Below are 16530 nucleotides of genomic sequence, written 5' to 3' on the forward strand. Positions count from 1 at the left end.
GCAATGACTTGATTCACATGAAGATGGTTCAAGTGGCAATATCCGCATGTGTCTCAGATTTAACAATTGGCATGGCTCCACCTATAGTTAGCTAGTTATTATTAATAACTTTGATGAGTGAGGACGACTTGTGATGTGGGATAATTGGCGTTACATTGACGCCCCACACAATGGTACCAGACCAGTAACATGGGGTACGTAAGTTCATCATTTCTTCATTATGCCTTTTACCAAGGGGAGTGTTTTGACTTTTGACCCAGAGGGAATCTTAAGTTTCTCAGTATATTTTAACCATATCAAATACATTTGTACCATTCTAAAATAATTATGACTCTCACAAAAATATGATTCTTAAAATAATAATTCTTAATAAGTAAAAACATCTTGCATTCTAGTCTTTAATTCTTTGGAATGGGAATGAAGGAGAAGTAAAAGAGTTGAACAAAAAGGTCGATAGGGGCTGGCTGGTCCCGGGCCTAGGGGTGATAACCCAGGGCCCACAGCTTTAAGGGGCCAAAAAAATTATATAAATTTTTGGTAAATTTTTTATATTATTAATTTATGCTATATTTATAAATACATTGAAGTAATTGTATCCTCTTATGAGTTTTATATATCAAATTAATTATGAAATATACTTTCCTGTTGGTTTTTTTCTTAATATGTTGCGTTCATAAATTCATTTTAAAAAAATCTCTAGCTTATTACAATATGTCAACATGTAATGAACATGATAATAGATAAACTTAAAGATTCTTTTTTTCAACAATATAAAAAATACAAACTAAAAATCAAATTATAAAGAATCTCTTATATTATAAATTAAAATCTCACTCTTAATCAAAGATTTTCAACACTAAAATATTTATCATGAGCTATTTACAAACCAAACAGGCACCAAAAACACAAATTTATAGGGACTAAACTCATATTCAATTTTTTTTTTATCTTGTTGAAATCTTATTTTGTTCAAGCACGACCCTTTCATCTTGTGAAATATAAGTTTCATATCAAATATTAAGGGTATGTTTATTTTTTTCATTGTTTTTGTTATGGTGTGCGTTCAGAGACAAATCTACCAATTTAACGCAAAAGTAATGATCTTAATTTGTTGGTTAAATTACTTTTGATCACACCAATATTTTCCAAAATATACACTAATTAAATCAACTTTTGTTGGTTTCAAAATTCATTGTAGTACGGGTAAGTTGCTACCATATATTAAAGTCATGATTTGATTGACTTCTACCCATGTCTCCATTATTTGCATCACACCAAAGTCATGACTCCAAACATTGAAGTCTGATCAATGTATTGTCATAAAAATGATAAATAGAGGGGAATGGGTTTGCAATTCGTACGTCACGAAGCTCCCATTCTTCGGAGTAGATATATAACCACTAGTATATAGAAGCAGCAAGGTCATGCATAGATGAATAAGATTTTGCAAATTATAAGTTCCTAAGCCAGTTGTGGAAGTTGGACAGAAAACACGTAATCAGAAAACATTGTTGCAGCAAATGTTGATATGTATGTTCAGGTTCAACTAAACCAAACACAAATAGCCGCAATGCAACTCATCACATTGACAAGTCAATTGGATAAACAGGTCAAGCTTATCCTTTTTCGCTTTATTGAATGCATATCAAAATTATGCATGTCAACAACAAGCAAAATTGTTCGTTAATAGTTTCACATGGAGAGGTTGATGTAGTAGTACACAGAAAAATTCAACCAAAAGTTGAATCACATTGTTTATGTGATTGACAATTTGATTTATTGAGTTCAACAACTGAGTGGGGTCACATTTATTTTCGAGGGAATTGGCTGGCGTCTAAGTGGTTAAACTTTGCCAAAAGTTAGTTAATTTGACTTTGTTAGCATAATGATGAAGATTGTAATAGTCTTAAGTTCTTAATAGTGTGTTCCGTTAACTTGTAAAGGACGTATAGTTGCATTTTTGTCCCAAGGGAAAGTAGTGTGTTTTTTTTTTTTTTTCTTTTTTACGGCCAGTAGTAGTGTTTCTTTTGTTCGTGTGTGTATTGGAATTGTAATTGTTTTAAGAAGAGAAAAACTTCCCTCAATGTAAGATTGTTTTGGACATTCGTTTGCTTTTTTTTATATCAAATTTTATTAAAGTTGAACAGACTATATAATCCAATATTTCTTATTTTTACATTTAAAAGTATATTTTACATCAATTTTATCATATATATATCAATGGACTTTTAAATAGTTTTAGTTTAATATAAGATTTTGCAGCTGATAAAAGAAAATATAAGATTTTGCGGATATTGTGTATATCATAAGAACTTTCAACCGAATATTAATTTTCAAATAAAATTTTCTATCAAAAAGTTATTAAATAAGACAATAATTGATATACTTCGTACTAATATAATTTTTTGTTTTTTTCTCCATTTTCTCTGTATTTTCTAAAATTTAACATCTATACAATAATTGGATTTATGATTTTTATATTTTAAACAATCTAATGACATGTAAATCATCTAAAAATAAATAATTCGTCATTGGAGATGCTATAATTGAATAAAATGTCTTAACTTTAGAAAAAAGTTAGTTCTTTTAGATATCCGTCCCACAAGTTTTTTTATGATTATCAATCCGTCCCCATAACTTTGAAGTATAGTCTACCGGGAAGGCTTGATTGTTGTTTAATTGTACAAGTAGCCCAACAGTAAGTCACTGTCACTCTATGTTTAATGAGAACTTGATTCGGAATTTATTGGCGAAGAAGGAAAACTGTGCTAAACTTTTTTAATACACTAAGTGGGGTAACTTCATTGGATAACTTCCATAAACAACTGGTAAGCACAACCTATTCTCTTTAACAAATATTGACAAATGATGTTTTTTATTAGAAAATATTATTACTTCATGGTGATTTTTATGTTACCATCAACATGATTTTTAATTATAAAAAAGAATTATTAATATTAGTGTTGTAAGAACGTTCAATAACAATACCGTGTATAATTAATATCTTTTTCTAATGAGTGTTTCCTATAGACTGAAACCAATTATGGTGTTTAAATTTTGTATGATGCTGGAAAAGAACTTCGAGAAAATCTTATTCTCCTACCTTAAAAAATCCCAATATTGACACAATATGATCAGTGCCACCTAAATGTGGCATACAACTGAGAACACAGAAATGAGGAAGCACCCAAAGTCATATGAAAGCAAGGGAAAAAGTAAGGGCTAAAGAAACTAACACTACTTTGGCTCTATCATGGAAGCAAAAGGAAGGCATAGACATCCATTAAACCAGAACCGAAAATACATTGAGAACAAATTGGTAAGGCCTATATATGAAAGGCAAAGACATCTAGTCTCTTTTTGTTTCAGGCATGCCACTGAATTTGGTCACTTTTGCTATCTACAATTTTCCAGTGTTTTTTCACACCGTGTAGTGCTGCTGGATTGTATCAATGTCCAAACCCTTCAGCTTCACCACAGACTCAACGTGTCCCTTCAGTGTGTGAAGCTCACGAAGCCTGAAAGCATAGGTGCAATAGAAAGAAATTCCATGCATTAATAATAAAGACATAGAATATAGAATGATAAATATTTCAGACTAATTTCTATGCCCTGCCAATATAATTTTTTTATATTATCAATCAGAAATCATGATAGGTATAACTTTTAAAATAATTATTATTATAAAAATCAACTAACTTACCATACATAACAATTTGTGATTATATTATAGTTTAAAATCTTTTTAAGTTGCAATAGACTATGATTTCATATGTCCAAGGACTCAAGGGTGTGGTTGCTTACCTTGCAACTTCAGCTCTTCTCTTGGCCTGCTCAGCAATCTCAGAGAGTTCTCTATAACTGTTCTTCTCATTGAAAATGCCAGAAGTTTCTGGTGGTTGAAGTCCATGCAGGGTTCTCTGAGCATGAGCCCATTGAGCTTCCCTCTCCTCCTTACCATAGTCTTTCTTGGTGGTGAAGGCAGTCTGTGACACATTTTGAAACAGCCAATTCAAAACAATGTCATGAAAACGTTCACCATTAGAGAGACAAAACTAATAAACAAATGCATACCTTGTTTTCTAGCATGTTTACCCAAGCCTTGCCACTCAATATGTAACGGGTGGCAAACTTCATGACATCAAGTGGAATATAGAAGACAACACTGTAAAGCCAGATGACTCCTGCCCAACCCCAACCAATTCCTTTCACCTTTGCAAAGCCCCAGTCGGCATACACTGCTATGATTGTAGCAATCTGCAACAAGGAAGACCATATTGTCAAAATATTGTTCCACCCTTCTCTGATTTTAGTTGCATGCCTACAAACAATTCAGGGAAATTAAATGGAGCATCAGGCTTACCAGCTGAGCAATAACGAAAGCGAAAACTAACAGCAATCCAGGGCGTTCAATAAAGGACCAGCTTCGAGAACGGGTTACAAATATCAAAGCCTGGCTGACTATACTGACTTGTAAATACAAAGCAGACATCATTTCATCATGAGTCAAGTGTCTAACTCCAAATTTGTCCTGCAAAAATAATCAAGGTGGTGTTATTTATTTGACACAAAATATGGACTTGAATATATGCCTGTTGAATATTTCTTACGGGGAAGAAATCGGTTTCTTTCATTGCCCAGAAGAATATGACAGTCATCAGCGCCAAGTAACTTCCAAGTACAATCCCAGTAGCAAATATTTCTTGCAGTTTCCAGCTATCAGGCAAGGGAGATGGTTTCACCCTGTCCTTTGAAATTGTCATGATTGTTCCTAATAGTATGACATTATTGTGTCAGAATTTCATAGGCATGAAGAGAACTTGAGTATAATTCAGAGGAATATGTGCTAAAAGCATTTGCCTTACCATCATTGAGAATGGCAATGATCAAAACCATGAAAGGAGAGAAGTCAAATTTCCAGATCAGTGCTATGAACATGAAGCCAAACTGCATTCATAAAATGAGAGAAGCCAAACTGATGAGTATTCACTCATTCCTTATCATGATGAATTACGTATAATCATAACATACTTTTCCACTTACCACTATACGGATAGTAATAGATACTGCATATATCTGAAATACAAAGAAAACAAAGCAAACAATGTCAATTTAGAAAAAGCTACAAACAAAAGAGATTATATTTATAAAGGAAGAAGACAGCAACCAACCGTGTAGTTTTTCATTCTCTGGAAAATAGCCCTGCTAGTTAAGACTGCACTAATAATAACACTCAAACCAGGTTCTGTCAAGACAATATCAGAAGCACCTCTTGCAGCATCAGTTGCATCAGCAACAGCGATTCCTATATCAGCCTTCTTCAAAGCCGGAGCATCATTGACACCATCTCCAGTCATTCCACAGATGTGCTTCCTCTCTTGCAACTTCTTTACAATTTCATATTTGTGCTCTGCAGGTATAAATAGGAGATAATGAGGACAGAAGAATACCATTTAGGTGAAGGAGAGAAAGTGAAAGAAAAAATAATCATTGCCATGAACTGGTAGAGAGTGTGAACCTGGAAATACTCCAGCAAAACCATCTGCCTTCTCAATCAGCTCTTCTACTGGAAGTGCAGCAATGCTTGCATCTTTGTCTTGACCAAGCAAGGAAGCAGATGGATACATATTAGTTCCCATCCCCAGTCTTCGGCCGGTCTCCTTAGCTATGGCAAGTTGATCACCTGGAGAGTAGAACAGAATTCAGGATATTAAGCTGAGCATGCTTGACAATAAATCCCATTTCATTGAAGAGACTATTTGAAAAACAGAAACTGAGGAAATGAGTTGGATTACTTACCAGTAATCATCTTGACATTTACACCAAGATGCAGAGCTCTACGAATAGTTTCAGCACTGTCATGTCTAGGGGGGTCAAACAGTGACAACAAACCAACAAACTGCCATGGAGCACCAGCGCTTTCTTTTGTTTTCTCGGGAACTTCCTGCAGAAGTAGCGCAGAAAGACCAAGGGAGCTTAGTTAATGGAAATGCAAAGTTTCAAAACACAAACTTCAAACGTGAAGATGCTGTAAAAACCTGTCTAGCGACAGCAAGTGAACGAAGCCCTCTCTCGGCAAACTTGTCAATAATAGCATGAACCTTCTTCTTTGCATCGTCCCTGAGGTTACACAAGGTCATGATCTGTTCACCAAGTAAACCACATTAGCATCAAAATAATAGACAGAAAACTAAGTAATTCTGAAAAAACTGGGTCACGAGGTTACCTGCTCAGGAGCACCTTTGCTTGCCCGGTGCCAATTTCCATCAGCATCAATGTAAGTCAAAGCAGTTCTCTTGTCAACAGGATTAAATGGTAAGAAGTGCACCTCTCTTACCGCAGCCCTTGCCTACACAAAGCATTAATTTTCTCAACACAAACAATCGCATCAACATTTTTGAACAATTAACTGATATAGAAACTGATGCAATTGAAGACAAGTTAATACCTCTTTTGGATCAGCAAGCATTCCAACAATGGCAGCATCTATTGCATCCTGGTTTTCAGTCCTGGAAGCCCTTGCAGCAAGAAGGATCACATGATCCTTTTCCACACCCTTTGCGAAGACCTCAATCAAGTTCTTGTCAACACTCAGCTTGTTAAGTGTGAGTGTACCTGTCTTGTCACTGCAGAGGACATCCATACCAGCCATTTCTTCAATGGCAGTCATTCTCTTGGTGATAGCACCCTGCTGAGAGAGTCTGTGAGAACCAATGGCCATTGTCACAGACAACACAGTGGGCATAGCAATGGGAATTCCTCCAATCAAGAGGACCAAAAGGTTGTCAATTCCATCTCTGTACTTGCGGTGCTGAATCGGGTACATGACTATGATCTCAGCCAACATACCAACTGCAATGGAACAAATACAGAAGTTTCCAATTGCTGTAAGCACTTTCTGGAAATGCCCAACTTGGTTGGTACTATCCACCAGGTGAGCTGCTTTCCCAAAAAATGTGTGGACACCAGTCGCAATGACAACAGCTTCAATTTCACCTTGTTTACAAGTTGAGCCAGAGAAAACTTCTTCTCCAGGACCCCTAGTTACAGGAAGTGACTCTCCAGTCAAAGCGGATTGATCAACCTTCAAAGGATCACCCTCAAGAAGACGAGCATCAGCAGGAATGATATCTCCTAGTTTGATGCTTATGATGTCTCCAGGAACTAGAATTGCCGCTTCTTCCTCAGTCCACTTACCATCTCTAAGAACCTTCAATAATGATAATTGAGTCAGTCATTAAAACATGCTTAAAATTGTTACTTCTAATTGCACAAACAGTTCAAAATAGTATATAAAACAATAACACATTATAGTTCATAACCATTTTTAGTTTTGTTTTTCAACACATGAAATGTAAGAATTCTCATTAAACTTCAATTTGTATTACCTTTGTCTTGGGAGCAAGACCAGCCATAAGAGCAGCAGCTGCATTACCAGCATTATTTTCTTCAATGAAACTGATGGTGGAGTTGATCACCAACAAGCAAACAATACCCACAAAATCTTGCCAATCTGGGGGCTTCCCATTCCCATTTGCAAGAGCAATTGCCATAATAGCTGCAGCTTCCATGACCCATGATAGAGGATTCCACATGAACCCAAGAAACTTGAGAAATTTGCTTTCCTATATCATTATAATTGTTACCAATCAGCATTTGTATTTTAATGATTGTATCATAAGCCATAGAGATATATTAGCCAATGTATCATAATGAAAGGAAAGGAACCTTTTTCTCCTCTAGCTTGTTTGGCCCAAATATTTGAAGCCGATTGGCTCCTTCGTCCGAGGACAATCCTTCTCTGGTACATTTCAATTGCTGGAACACTTCCTCAATAGGAATACGTTCCTGCCAATTAACAAATGATATTAGAAAAATGGATCCTTAGCACATTCCCCACCACAAGAAATAATACTGCAAATTGAGTAACTTCTCAAATACAACCACTTAGCAGTTTCTAGTTTTTGCCTTTCAAAGATTTATGAATGCAATTATTTCATCTTATTTTATTCATTAATGTTTTTGACTTTCAAAGAGATTTTAAGTTCTTTTTATTTCTTTGCACGTATTGCAACCCTTGGTACTTGGATGTTGAATTGAATAATTTGAGAATTGAGACCACTTTTGCCTCATAAGAATCACGTTTCTTGGGGTTGAGACTTGGAGTTGCGTTTCAAACTTGTATTTCTGGTACACCAAATTACCAAATCCTCCCGTATGATGACAGTAAGAACGAACAAATACAGAATACAATAAGAGTACTTGGTTAATATTTAAAAACCAAATTTATTGCTAATGAAAAATCTTTGAGACGATCTTCCTATCAATTTAAGTTAAATTGTTTTCAAAAAAAATATTAACGGGTATCCACTTTCTAAAATTATTTATTCAAACAAATTCATTTTTATTTTTGAGTGTCAAAAGGGGTAACAAATTTATTCTTTAATTTCAATAATACTACGTTGATTTTGATGGCAAGTAGTGTGAATTAGAAAAATGAGAGCCAAACGAAGCACAAAACATTAGTGGCTCACGTTCAACAGACATCACAAAAGCGTTGACTGATACAACCCAAGCTAAGGAAGAGAAAGTGTTTGTGTCAGACGGAACAGAACAACTATCCCTCCCATGTGTAACGCCCTGCACCGGCTTCTACAGTCAATTTTTTTGTTCACATTTCATCAACAACAAACATGAACAATACCAAGTCGAATTCAAATAACAATAGTATGATATTTCAAGGTATCGCAAACAAGTGTCTTAAAAAGATTAACAAAAACACCTAATAAAACATTAAATAATTATTGCATTTTATAAACATTTTTATTTTTATTTTTATTTTTAATTAGTATGCAGTATTTATCTATGAAACACATCAAAGTTAACCGAGGTGTCGTGCCGGGTACTTATACAAGAGGACGTGTTTTCATTTATATTTATATTTTATAAATTATAATGGTCATGTTGAAAATTGCAAAAGAAGTTAGGGGCAATAAGTGAAAAAGTGGTGGACCCTGTTGTGTCAGGAGTCAGGATCGTTAAATCATAAATCTGAAAGTTGCTACGAATACGGTTAATCAGATGCGGCAGAATGCACAGAAAATGAAATATAAAAAAATAAAAAGCGAAAGTACCACGGAAAAGTACTTAAAATTCCCTCCGACCAAACACGGCGCAGAAAGAGACAGATAGGCATAGAAAATAAAATTATGTATACAGCTCGACAAATAAGAAAAAATAAAAAATAGACTTACAGAGCAAGTTCAGCAATGGATCTCATCTGCCTCTAACAGGTTAGATCCACTAAGAAAAAAAGAGTTGAGCTTTCAAAACTAAGTTTCACACTACGAAAAAATTTCAACTGTTATGCGTAAGCTTTTGGTAGACTTAAAATATCACTAGAATTAATTCTCTAAAATATTTCTTATTAAATTCGTCTCTGAAAATTTTAAAATGTCAATATATTATATCCTTTATATAAAAATACTAACACAATAATTCAAAAAACTTACTAACACAAGATTTAGAGATAAAAAAAATAATTATTAAAATGATCTTTTATCTTTAAAAAAAATAAATGAGAGTAAAATATTTGAAAGACTAACAAAACAAAACAATAGAGAAATAGCTTTGAAGAACCGTAATCTGTTGCTGAATAAATTTATCCGCAATTCACGTGTTTGATAGCAGAAAAAGTGGAAAGATTGCGGGTTGCTTTTGGAATCGTATGATGTCCCTTTCGGAGCGTGTTGCCTCACCTAAACCCGGAGTCCTCTGTATAAGTTGATTCCTTAATTTTTCTCCTCATTCAAATAGACTGAGAAAAAAAACTATTCCTCTCATAGGTTAGACCAATCTCTCAAAAAAAAATTATCAAATTTAATTGAACATATTTTAAAAGAAAAACCCAAAAAACATGGTAATTAAAAGTAAAATGAGAAAGCGGAGAGGTTCAATTATATGCGATTGAACCTCATAATTCATAAATGTACACCACCTCAGAATCAGAGAATCAGAAAGAAAGAAGAATAAAAAAAAAATAGAATGGATCAGAACAGTTAGGGGGGAAAAAGGAGTGCATGTTGAACATTTTGCTATTATGATTGAGAAATCTCAACTTTTTTCTGCGAGAGTAAAAGGGAAAGGGTAATGAAAAGAAGCGGAAACAGAAAAGTAAAAAAAATTTAAAGGATTTTGCAATAAAAACACTTGAAGATAAATAGTTGAGAGAGAACATACCAGATCAACGGTCTCATTCTTGATTTCCTCGAGGCTGATTGCTGCCTTGTCAGCCGCCATGAGCAGAAGAGATGAAAGAGTGAATAGAGAAAAAGAATCAAAGAAGGGTCATAAATGAAGATTAGGTTGTTGCAAAGGAGAAGGGTGAGAGCAAGGGTACTTGGGTGTGTGGTTTTATAGTATCCGAAACCAAAGAGGGCATCACAATTAAGAATTCTCCTTTTCCCACACAATTATGATGTTGACCGTGCTGATGCGCCTTGGACTTCCCAACCCCTCACTATACTAATAATTTCTATGCGACACACCAGATTCAACAATTTCCTAGAAGTAAAAGTTTGTTACTCTTTTTTTTTTTTTTGAGAGAGAAGAAAAAAAATTGTTATACTTTTATTATATGTATTTAAGCGATGTAAATCACCCCAAGATCTCAAAATAAAATATATGAAAAAATATTTCCTAAGAGACTCTGTTTAAATTCATTGTCGATTTGTTGGTTAGTTTTCAAAAATACAATTTATGTCCCCTATTTTTTTAAATTTCTGGTTTTAGTTTCATATTTTTTTAGTTGAGATATTTTATCTTTCAATTTAAAAATATATATAATTTTAGTTTTTTATGTTTTAACTAAGACATTTGGTTTCTTATTTTTAAAATTTGTAATTTTTTGTTTTCTTATCAATTTCAAACCGGTATGCACTTGTGTGTCTTTTTAATTCTTTCTTTGATAAAATAAGATTAAATAATATAAAAAAAACATTTGTGAGGTATATAATAAATAAATAGTTGTCTGTGTGAATGTTTATATATAATACATAAATCAACATTTGAAAATGATCATAATAATTAAAATTACAATTTTTTAAAAAAGTGGAAAACAAAATATCTCAATTAAAAATAAGAATGAAATGTTTTAATTAAAAAATGAGAGGACTAAAAACACAAGTTAAAAAAAAATAAGGGAATGAAAATTATATTTTATTCTTTTCTTGCTTGAGATTTGTGACAACTATTAAAGAAATATTCTTTGTATTGAAACTTGAAAGTATAAAAAATATTTAAGGCTTATTTTTAAAGGATGATAAGAGGTTCTCCAACTAAATAAATTATTCTTCAACCGGTTAGGTTAAGTACAACTAGGCATATATCACTGTTAATTCTATGAGTTTTTCTTTTCTTTTTTATGCTTTTCTAAAATGTAAATGTTTTGTAAAATTTGAATTGATGACCATTTAATAAATTGCATGAAGGATCAATGATTTTAGACAAATATTAATATTCTTCCAATAAAAGATATTCTTCTTGTTGAAACTTGAAAGTATAAAAAATATTCAAGACTTATTTTTAAAAGTTGATAACATTTTATAATAAATAAGATGTTACTCATGTGTCCTATAATAAATATCTTATAAGAAGAAAAAATTATCATTTTAATTTTTTAATATAGCATTAATTGTTTTTTCACTTGTATCTTTTATAATATTAATAATATGAAATATAAAAATAAAAAATAAATTAATAATAATAATATTAATTTTATAAAATTTATTTTTTTATTTATTTATTGTAGCTTATGTAAAACAATCTACTGTCATTATAATGAGACTCAACAAGTATATATTGAATACTCATTCACGGATATTTTTAAGACATTCATTGAAAGAACCTTAAACATATTGTCACCTTTAGAAGCAAAAAATATATATTTAAAAACAATCTTTTTATGATGTATTCAAATATAGCGGTCCTGTAAAAAAAATACACAGTAGTATTTAAAAATAACAAAAATTCCTTTAAAAAATAACATTTTTTATATTTGAATTAAAATTAAAATATAGTAACTCACTAGGTCAGCCTAGTAATGGGAATCTTAAGTAAATATTTAATTTGATCCCTTAAAAAAATATTTAATTTGGTGGTGAAATCATGGTAAATCTAGTAAAACCTAGTTTGACTCAAATTTATAATATTTAGTTACCAAAATATTAAAATTTACTTTCAATTGAGAAAAATCATATTGTAGTCGACACACGTACAAACTCGTACTAAATTATTTATGTGAAGTTCTAAATTGAAAGTCCAATATGACAATAAAAACAAAACTTCACACTTTAGGAACTTTAGACTTTGTTGTAGTCATTTAAAATGTTAAATTAAGTACAATGAAATTTAAAAAAAAAACATGAATAATAATTATTTTTATTTTTGAAGATGTGTGATACTGACAGATTAGTCCTTGAACAAAAAAAAATCTTGAAAGTATTATAAGTGAGACAAGTTCATTGTTAACTATTAACAAACATATCTTTACATTTAACAACTTATTAACATTTTCATCATTTAAAAATACAACTTACTAGCAAACATATTTATAAAATATATAAACATAATTAGTTGACATCAATAACAAAATACATATATTAACAATACATTAAACTTATAAGTTTATAATTTTGTTGTTATAAATATTTATTATAATGTATTATAATTAACATTATATTTATAATGTTAATTTATGACAGATGAATCATAACTCAAGACAAGATCGGACTAAGTTTACAAATAAAAAATCAATTTATCAAATTTTTAATGAATCATTCACAAGTAGAATAAAACAAACATAAAAGGTCTTGCAAACAAAATTACAATACTTTTATAATTTCTTCAAACTAGTTGATGATCACTTATATAATTATAATACACATCAAATAAATAATTGAAAGTACGTTTTTCGTCCCTCACAGCATATGACTTAGCTTCATTGTCTTTTGAAAAACAATAATATATATCAAGGTTCAAAAGTATCTTTTCTACAAAGCAATTGATATTATACTCTCAAATACAAATCAACTATTCAAACAATGAAAGGAAAGGGGAAAATTTAGAGAATTATTTGTCCAAAATTTTTCCATTGAAGGAAAAAAAAAGGAAAGAAAAGGATTCTTCATCAAAGTGTAAACATGGTAACTTCTTACTCACAAAATATTCTACCACCACCAAGCCTCACCCAATTTCGTTCATAACATTGTAAGCCTTAAAGCACCAAGTTCAAAACAAGAGAGAAATAGACTTATAAACAGCAGAGACCCAAACAAATAATTACACGTTTCAAATTTTTTAATGGAGAAGATGAATTATTATTACAAACAAAAGAAGACAGCTTTCTTATCTTGCACATCACAATAGAACGCGAAAAGACAGCTTTATCTTCAACGACAAAAGAACAATATTAATCTTGTGTTTGGGTCTAACTATAGTAACAAAGGTTAAAAATTTATTCACATTTTCATTCGTAGAGTCACCGCATTACTGTCAATCAATAAATGTTATGCGGACAATTATTTCTTGATATTTTTGTCCTTGTGTATATGTTGACAAGTTTTCTAACGTTAATAAACAAAAGTTAATGGTAAAAAGATAAATTTATTTTACTTTTTATCTTTTCCGATACTAAAATTTACTTTTTCAATTTTAAGGGATGAATTTGTGAGTGTAATACACTTTTGAGATGAAAATAATTATTTATTTAAAAAATATTTGAAGTTTTTTTTTACTTATTTTTTTATGCTTTATTCCATTTTCTTTTTAGTTTTAACTCTTTTTTCTCTCTTTGCGCGATTATTCTTTTTCAACCCTTCCTTGCATTTCCAATCCAAATCGACACGATGAAGTTCTTGCATTTTTTGGAATCAAAATCCTAAATCTTAGAAGCTATGGTTCTATTTTAGGTTTGATTATTTCACTTTCAATTTTTAATATCAAAGTTGTTTCTTCATGGACTACTTCATCATATATAACACAACAACTCATTGCATTCCTTCGTTGATCAAAACGAAAATAACTTTATAAGGTAGCTACGACAAAAATGACAACCAAAGTTGGAACCAGGTTGATTGTGAAGGGACAATCGCCCCCCTAATTCACAAAATGTGTCAATTATATATATTAACATCATCATTTCTCAACAAAAGTTTATAGTATTTTAAATTAAAAGTGAATTTGTGTGTTTGGCTCATAGATGTCAAAAGTACAAAAATTTCAACGCCCGCTGATTTTGAACTTTGACCAAAAAAACAAGAACCGTTTTCGTTTGAAAAACAAATTAACAAAGAGATAAACAATTTTATAAATCATAAATATGGATTTTAAATATCCCCCGAAATCAATAAATATTTTAATGACAAAAATATGACGCAAAAAGTTGTATGTAACTGTTACAAAGATGCTACTAATTAGTTTTTATTAATTATTTTTTATAAAAAAAAATTGCTACTATTAATTTGTGATCCGTTTCCTTAAAACAGTTATTAATAAGCAAATGAAAATGAATAAAAATATGGAGAGACTGACTTAAAATAGAGTTGGTCGGTTACTAGAATTTAATGCAGAATAACATAGGGGTGTTCGAGGTGGGTTTGCTTTAGTTTTTAAATAAAAAATTAATTCGAATCAAACATAAAATAAATATATAATTTAATTTAATTTAAATATAATATCAAATTCAAATCAAATTATTTTTTTTATTTTATTTGATTTAACAGTTTTTTAAATTTGTTATCATAATTTTAAATCTATCGATCATATTTAATAATTATTATATTATATTATTGAAAAAAAATTATTAAATTTTGTTTAATATCTTTTAGTTAAAATTAATATTTTTACTTTTATTGTAAGATGATTATACAATAATATTATAAAATTCTTTGGTAATATAATAATAAATTTTTGCATCACTTTATATTTATCATTATTTTTGAAAAAATATTGACACATCATTTTTTAATATATAAAAATAAAATATACATCTTGATTATAAAATAAAAAATATAACAAATTTTTAATACTTATTATTAATTATCATAACAAAAATCAGATATTATAAATTTATTAAAAAAATAAATACACTGTAAATCACATATTATAACCATTATAAATTTAAAATAATACTAGTTACATAACACTAAACATTCATTAAATAAAATTCAATATAGTTATCATATGTAATTTGATTCAATTTAGTTTGTTTTTAATAAATTAAATCTGAAAACTGAATCAAACAAAAAATAATAATATATAATTTTTTAGATTTTTTATTTTTGGATCCATTTCACAATTTGCAAACAGTTTGATTTTTAACACCCGTAAAATAACTTCAGACGCCACATGATGATGACGACTAAAATTCAATGCAGCAGTTTGATTTCACACTCATCGTCACTTTGCGTCAACTCCATTGATTACTCCTACTCACGTGACGTGGCAGCAGAAACTATCCACTTGCCATGCTACGTCATATCTCTACCGTTGATCGTTACGACGTTCATTAATCTGCTATAATCAGATGCGCTAAAGTCCATCGTATGTCGCCCCCTTATTGTTATTTATTGGCAGGCTAACTGACAAAGAGAAAGGGTTTTTGGTTTTTGACTGAATCATTCCAATCAATCTTTCGTTTTTACAGAAAAAATATAGAATTATTTTTATAACATTTCTATATTTATTTTTTATTTTCTTAGTTATATACTTATATTAATTAACTTTATAACATATAAAAAATTAAAAAATAAGAGTAAAATTACTAGTTTTCAAAAATTGAAAGATTAAATATTTTTATTTTAAAATAGAAAAAAAATTTGAAAATTAAACAAAATAGAAGGACTAAAGTTATCTTTTTTCCTAATTATTAATTAAATTCTTGTATTTTTTTTGCTGACTCTTATTAATTAAAGTCTTCCATGTTTACAAACCATGTAAGTAAAAAAAAAACATAAGTCCTAGTGGAAATTAAGAAGAACGCCGCATTCTCATTGCTTTAATTTAAGCCTTCAACCCACACTTCTTTTTGACTTTGAAATTTTTTTACTGGCCGTTTTCTGTTTTTTATTTTTATTTTTATATGTATATAGATCACAGTTTTCTTTTTACTAAGCCAATTATATTTAAGCTGAATACGAATAAAAAAATATTTGAGTTGATTATAGTTGATAATTTTTTTAAGTATTTAATATAATTTTATTCTTAAAATTTCAATTTAAAACTACTAATTAAACTAAAATGATTCTACTTCTAATCGTTTACTTTCATTCTTTATCTGCAATTTTGAGTCTGGGTTTGGTAGAATAGAAGTAAAAACATTATTTCCAACTTCTCCTTTGCAGTTGAAGGTTGCATTCAAAATAGTCAATGGTACTAAAAGGGGATGGTGCACATTGCCGGCTAGGGGGTAATTGCTCCCGTAAAAAATTATTCTATTTGAATAAATTAAATAATTATTGTTTTTGTCCCATG

The 16530-nt window shown here is 30.4% G+C and overlaps 1 protein-coding gene across 1 annotated transcript; it reads right to left on the bottom strand.

Annotated features, from left to right (window-relative positions):
* Nucleotides 1-3079: 3079 nt before the first annotated feature.
* On the bottom strand, nt 3080-10402 carry LOC114392852 (plasma membrane ATPase 4-like). The gene is made up of 16 exons (XM_028354087.1): nt 10240-10402; nt 7729-7848; nt 7389-7625; nt 6449-7210; nt 6227-6349; nt 6039-6143; nt 5800-5944; nt 5519-5683; nt 5172-5410; nt 5044-5076; nt 4866-4947; nt 4611-4771; nt 4364-4531; nt 4075-4257; nt 3805-3986; nt 3080-3518 (listed from the first exon to the last, which is right to left on the bottom strand). The coding sequence occupies exons 1-16, from the start codon at nt 10297-10299 to the stop codon at nt 3422-3424; spliced, it is 2862 nt and encodes a 953-aa protein (XP_028209888.1). The 5' UTR covers nt 10300-10402; the 3' UTR covers nt 3080-3421.
* Nucleotides 10403-16530: the final 6128 nt, after the last annotated feature.

The sequence above is a fragment of the Glycine soja genome, chromosome 17, assembly GCF_004193775.1.
Source record: "Glycine soja cultivar W05 chromosome 17, ASM419377v2, whole genome shotgun sequence".
Taxonomy (NCBI): Eukaryota; Viridiplantae; Streptophyta; class Magnoliopsida; order Fabales; family Fabaceae; genus Glycine; species Glycine soja.

Coding starts and splice junctions, on each gene's coding strand:
- LOC114392852 (XM_028354087.1), bottom strand. CDS start 10,299: ATGGCGGCTGACAAGGCAGCAATCAGCCTCGAGGAAATCAAGAATGAG. Junction 6,350..6,448: donor TGCTTGCTGATCCAAAAGAG/GTATTAACTTGT, acceptor TGCTTTGTGTAG/GCAAGGGCTGCGGTAAGAGA. Junction 5,411..5,518: donor TTTTGCTGGAGTATTTCCAG/GTTCACACTCTC, acceptor TTATACCTGCAG/AGCACAAATATGAAATTGTA.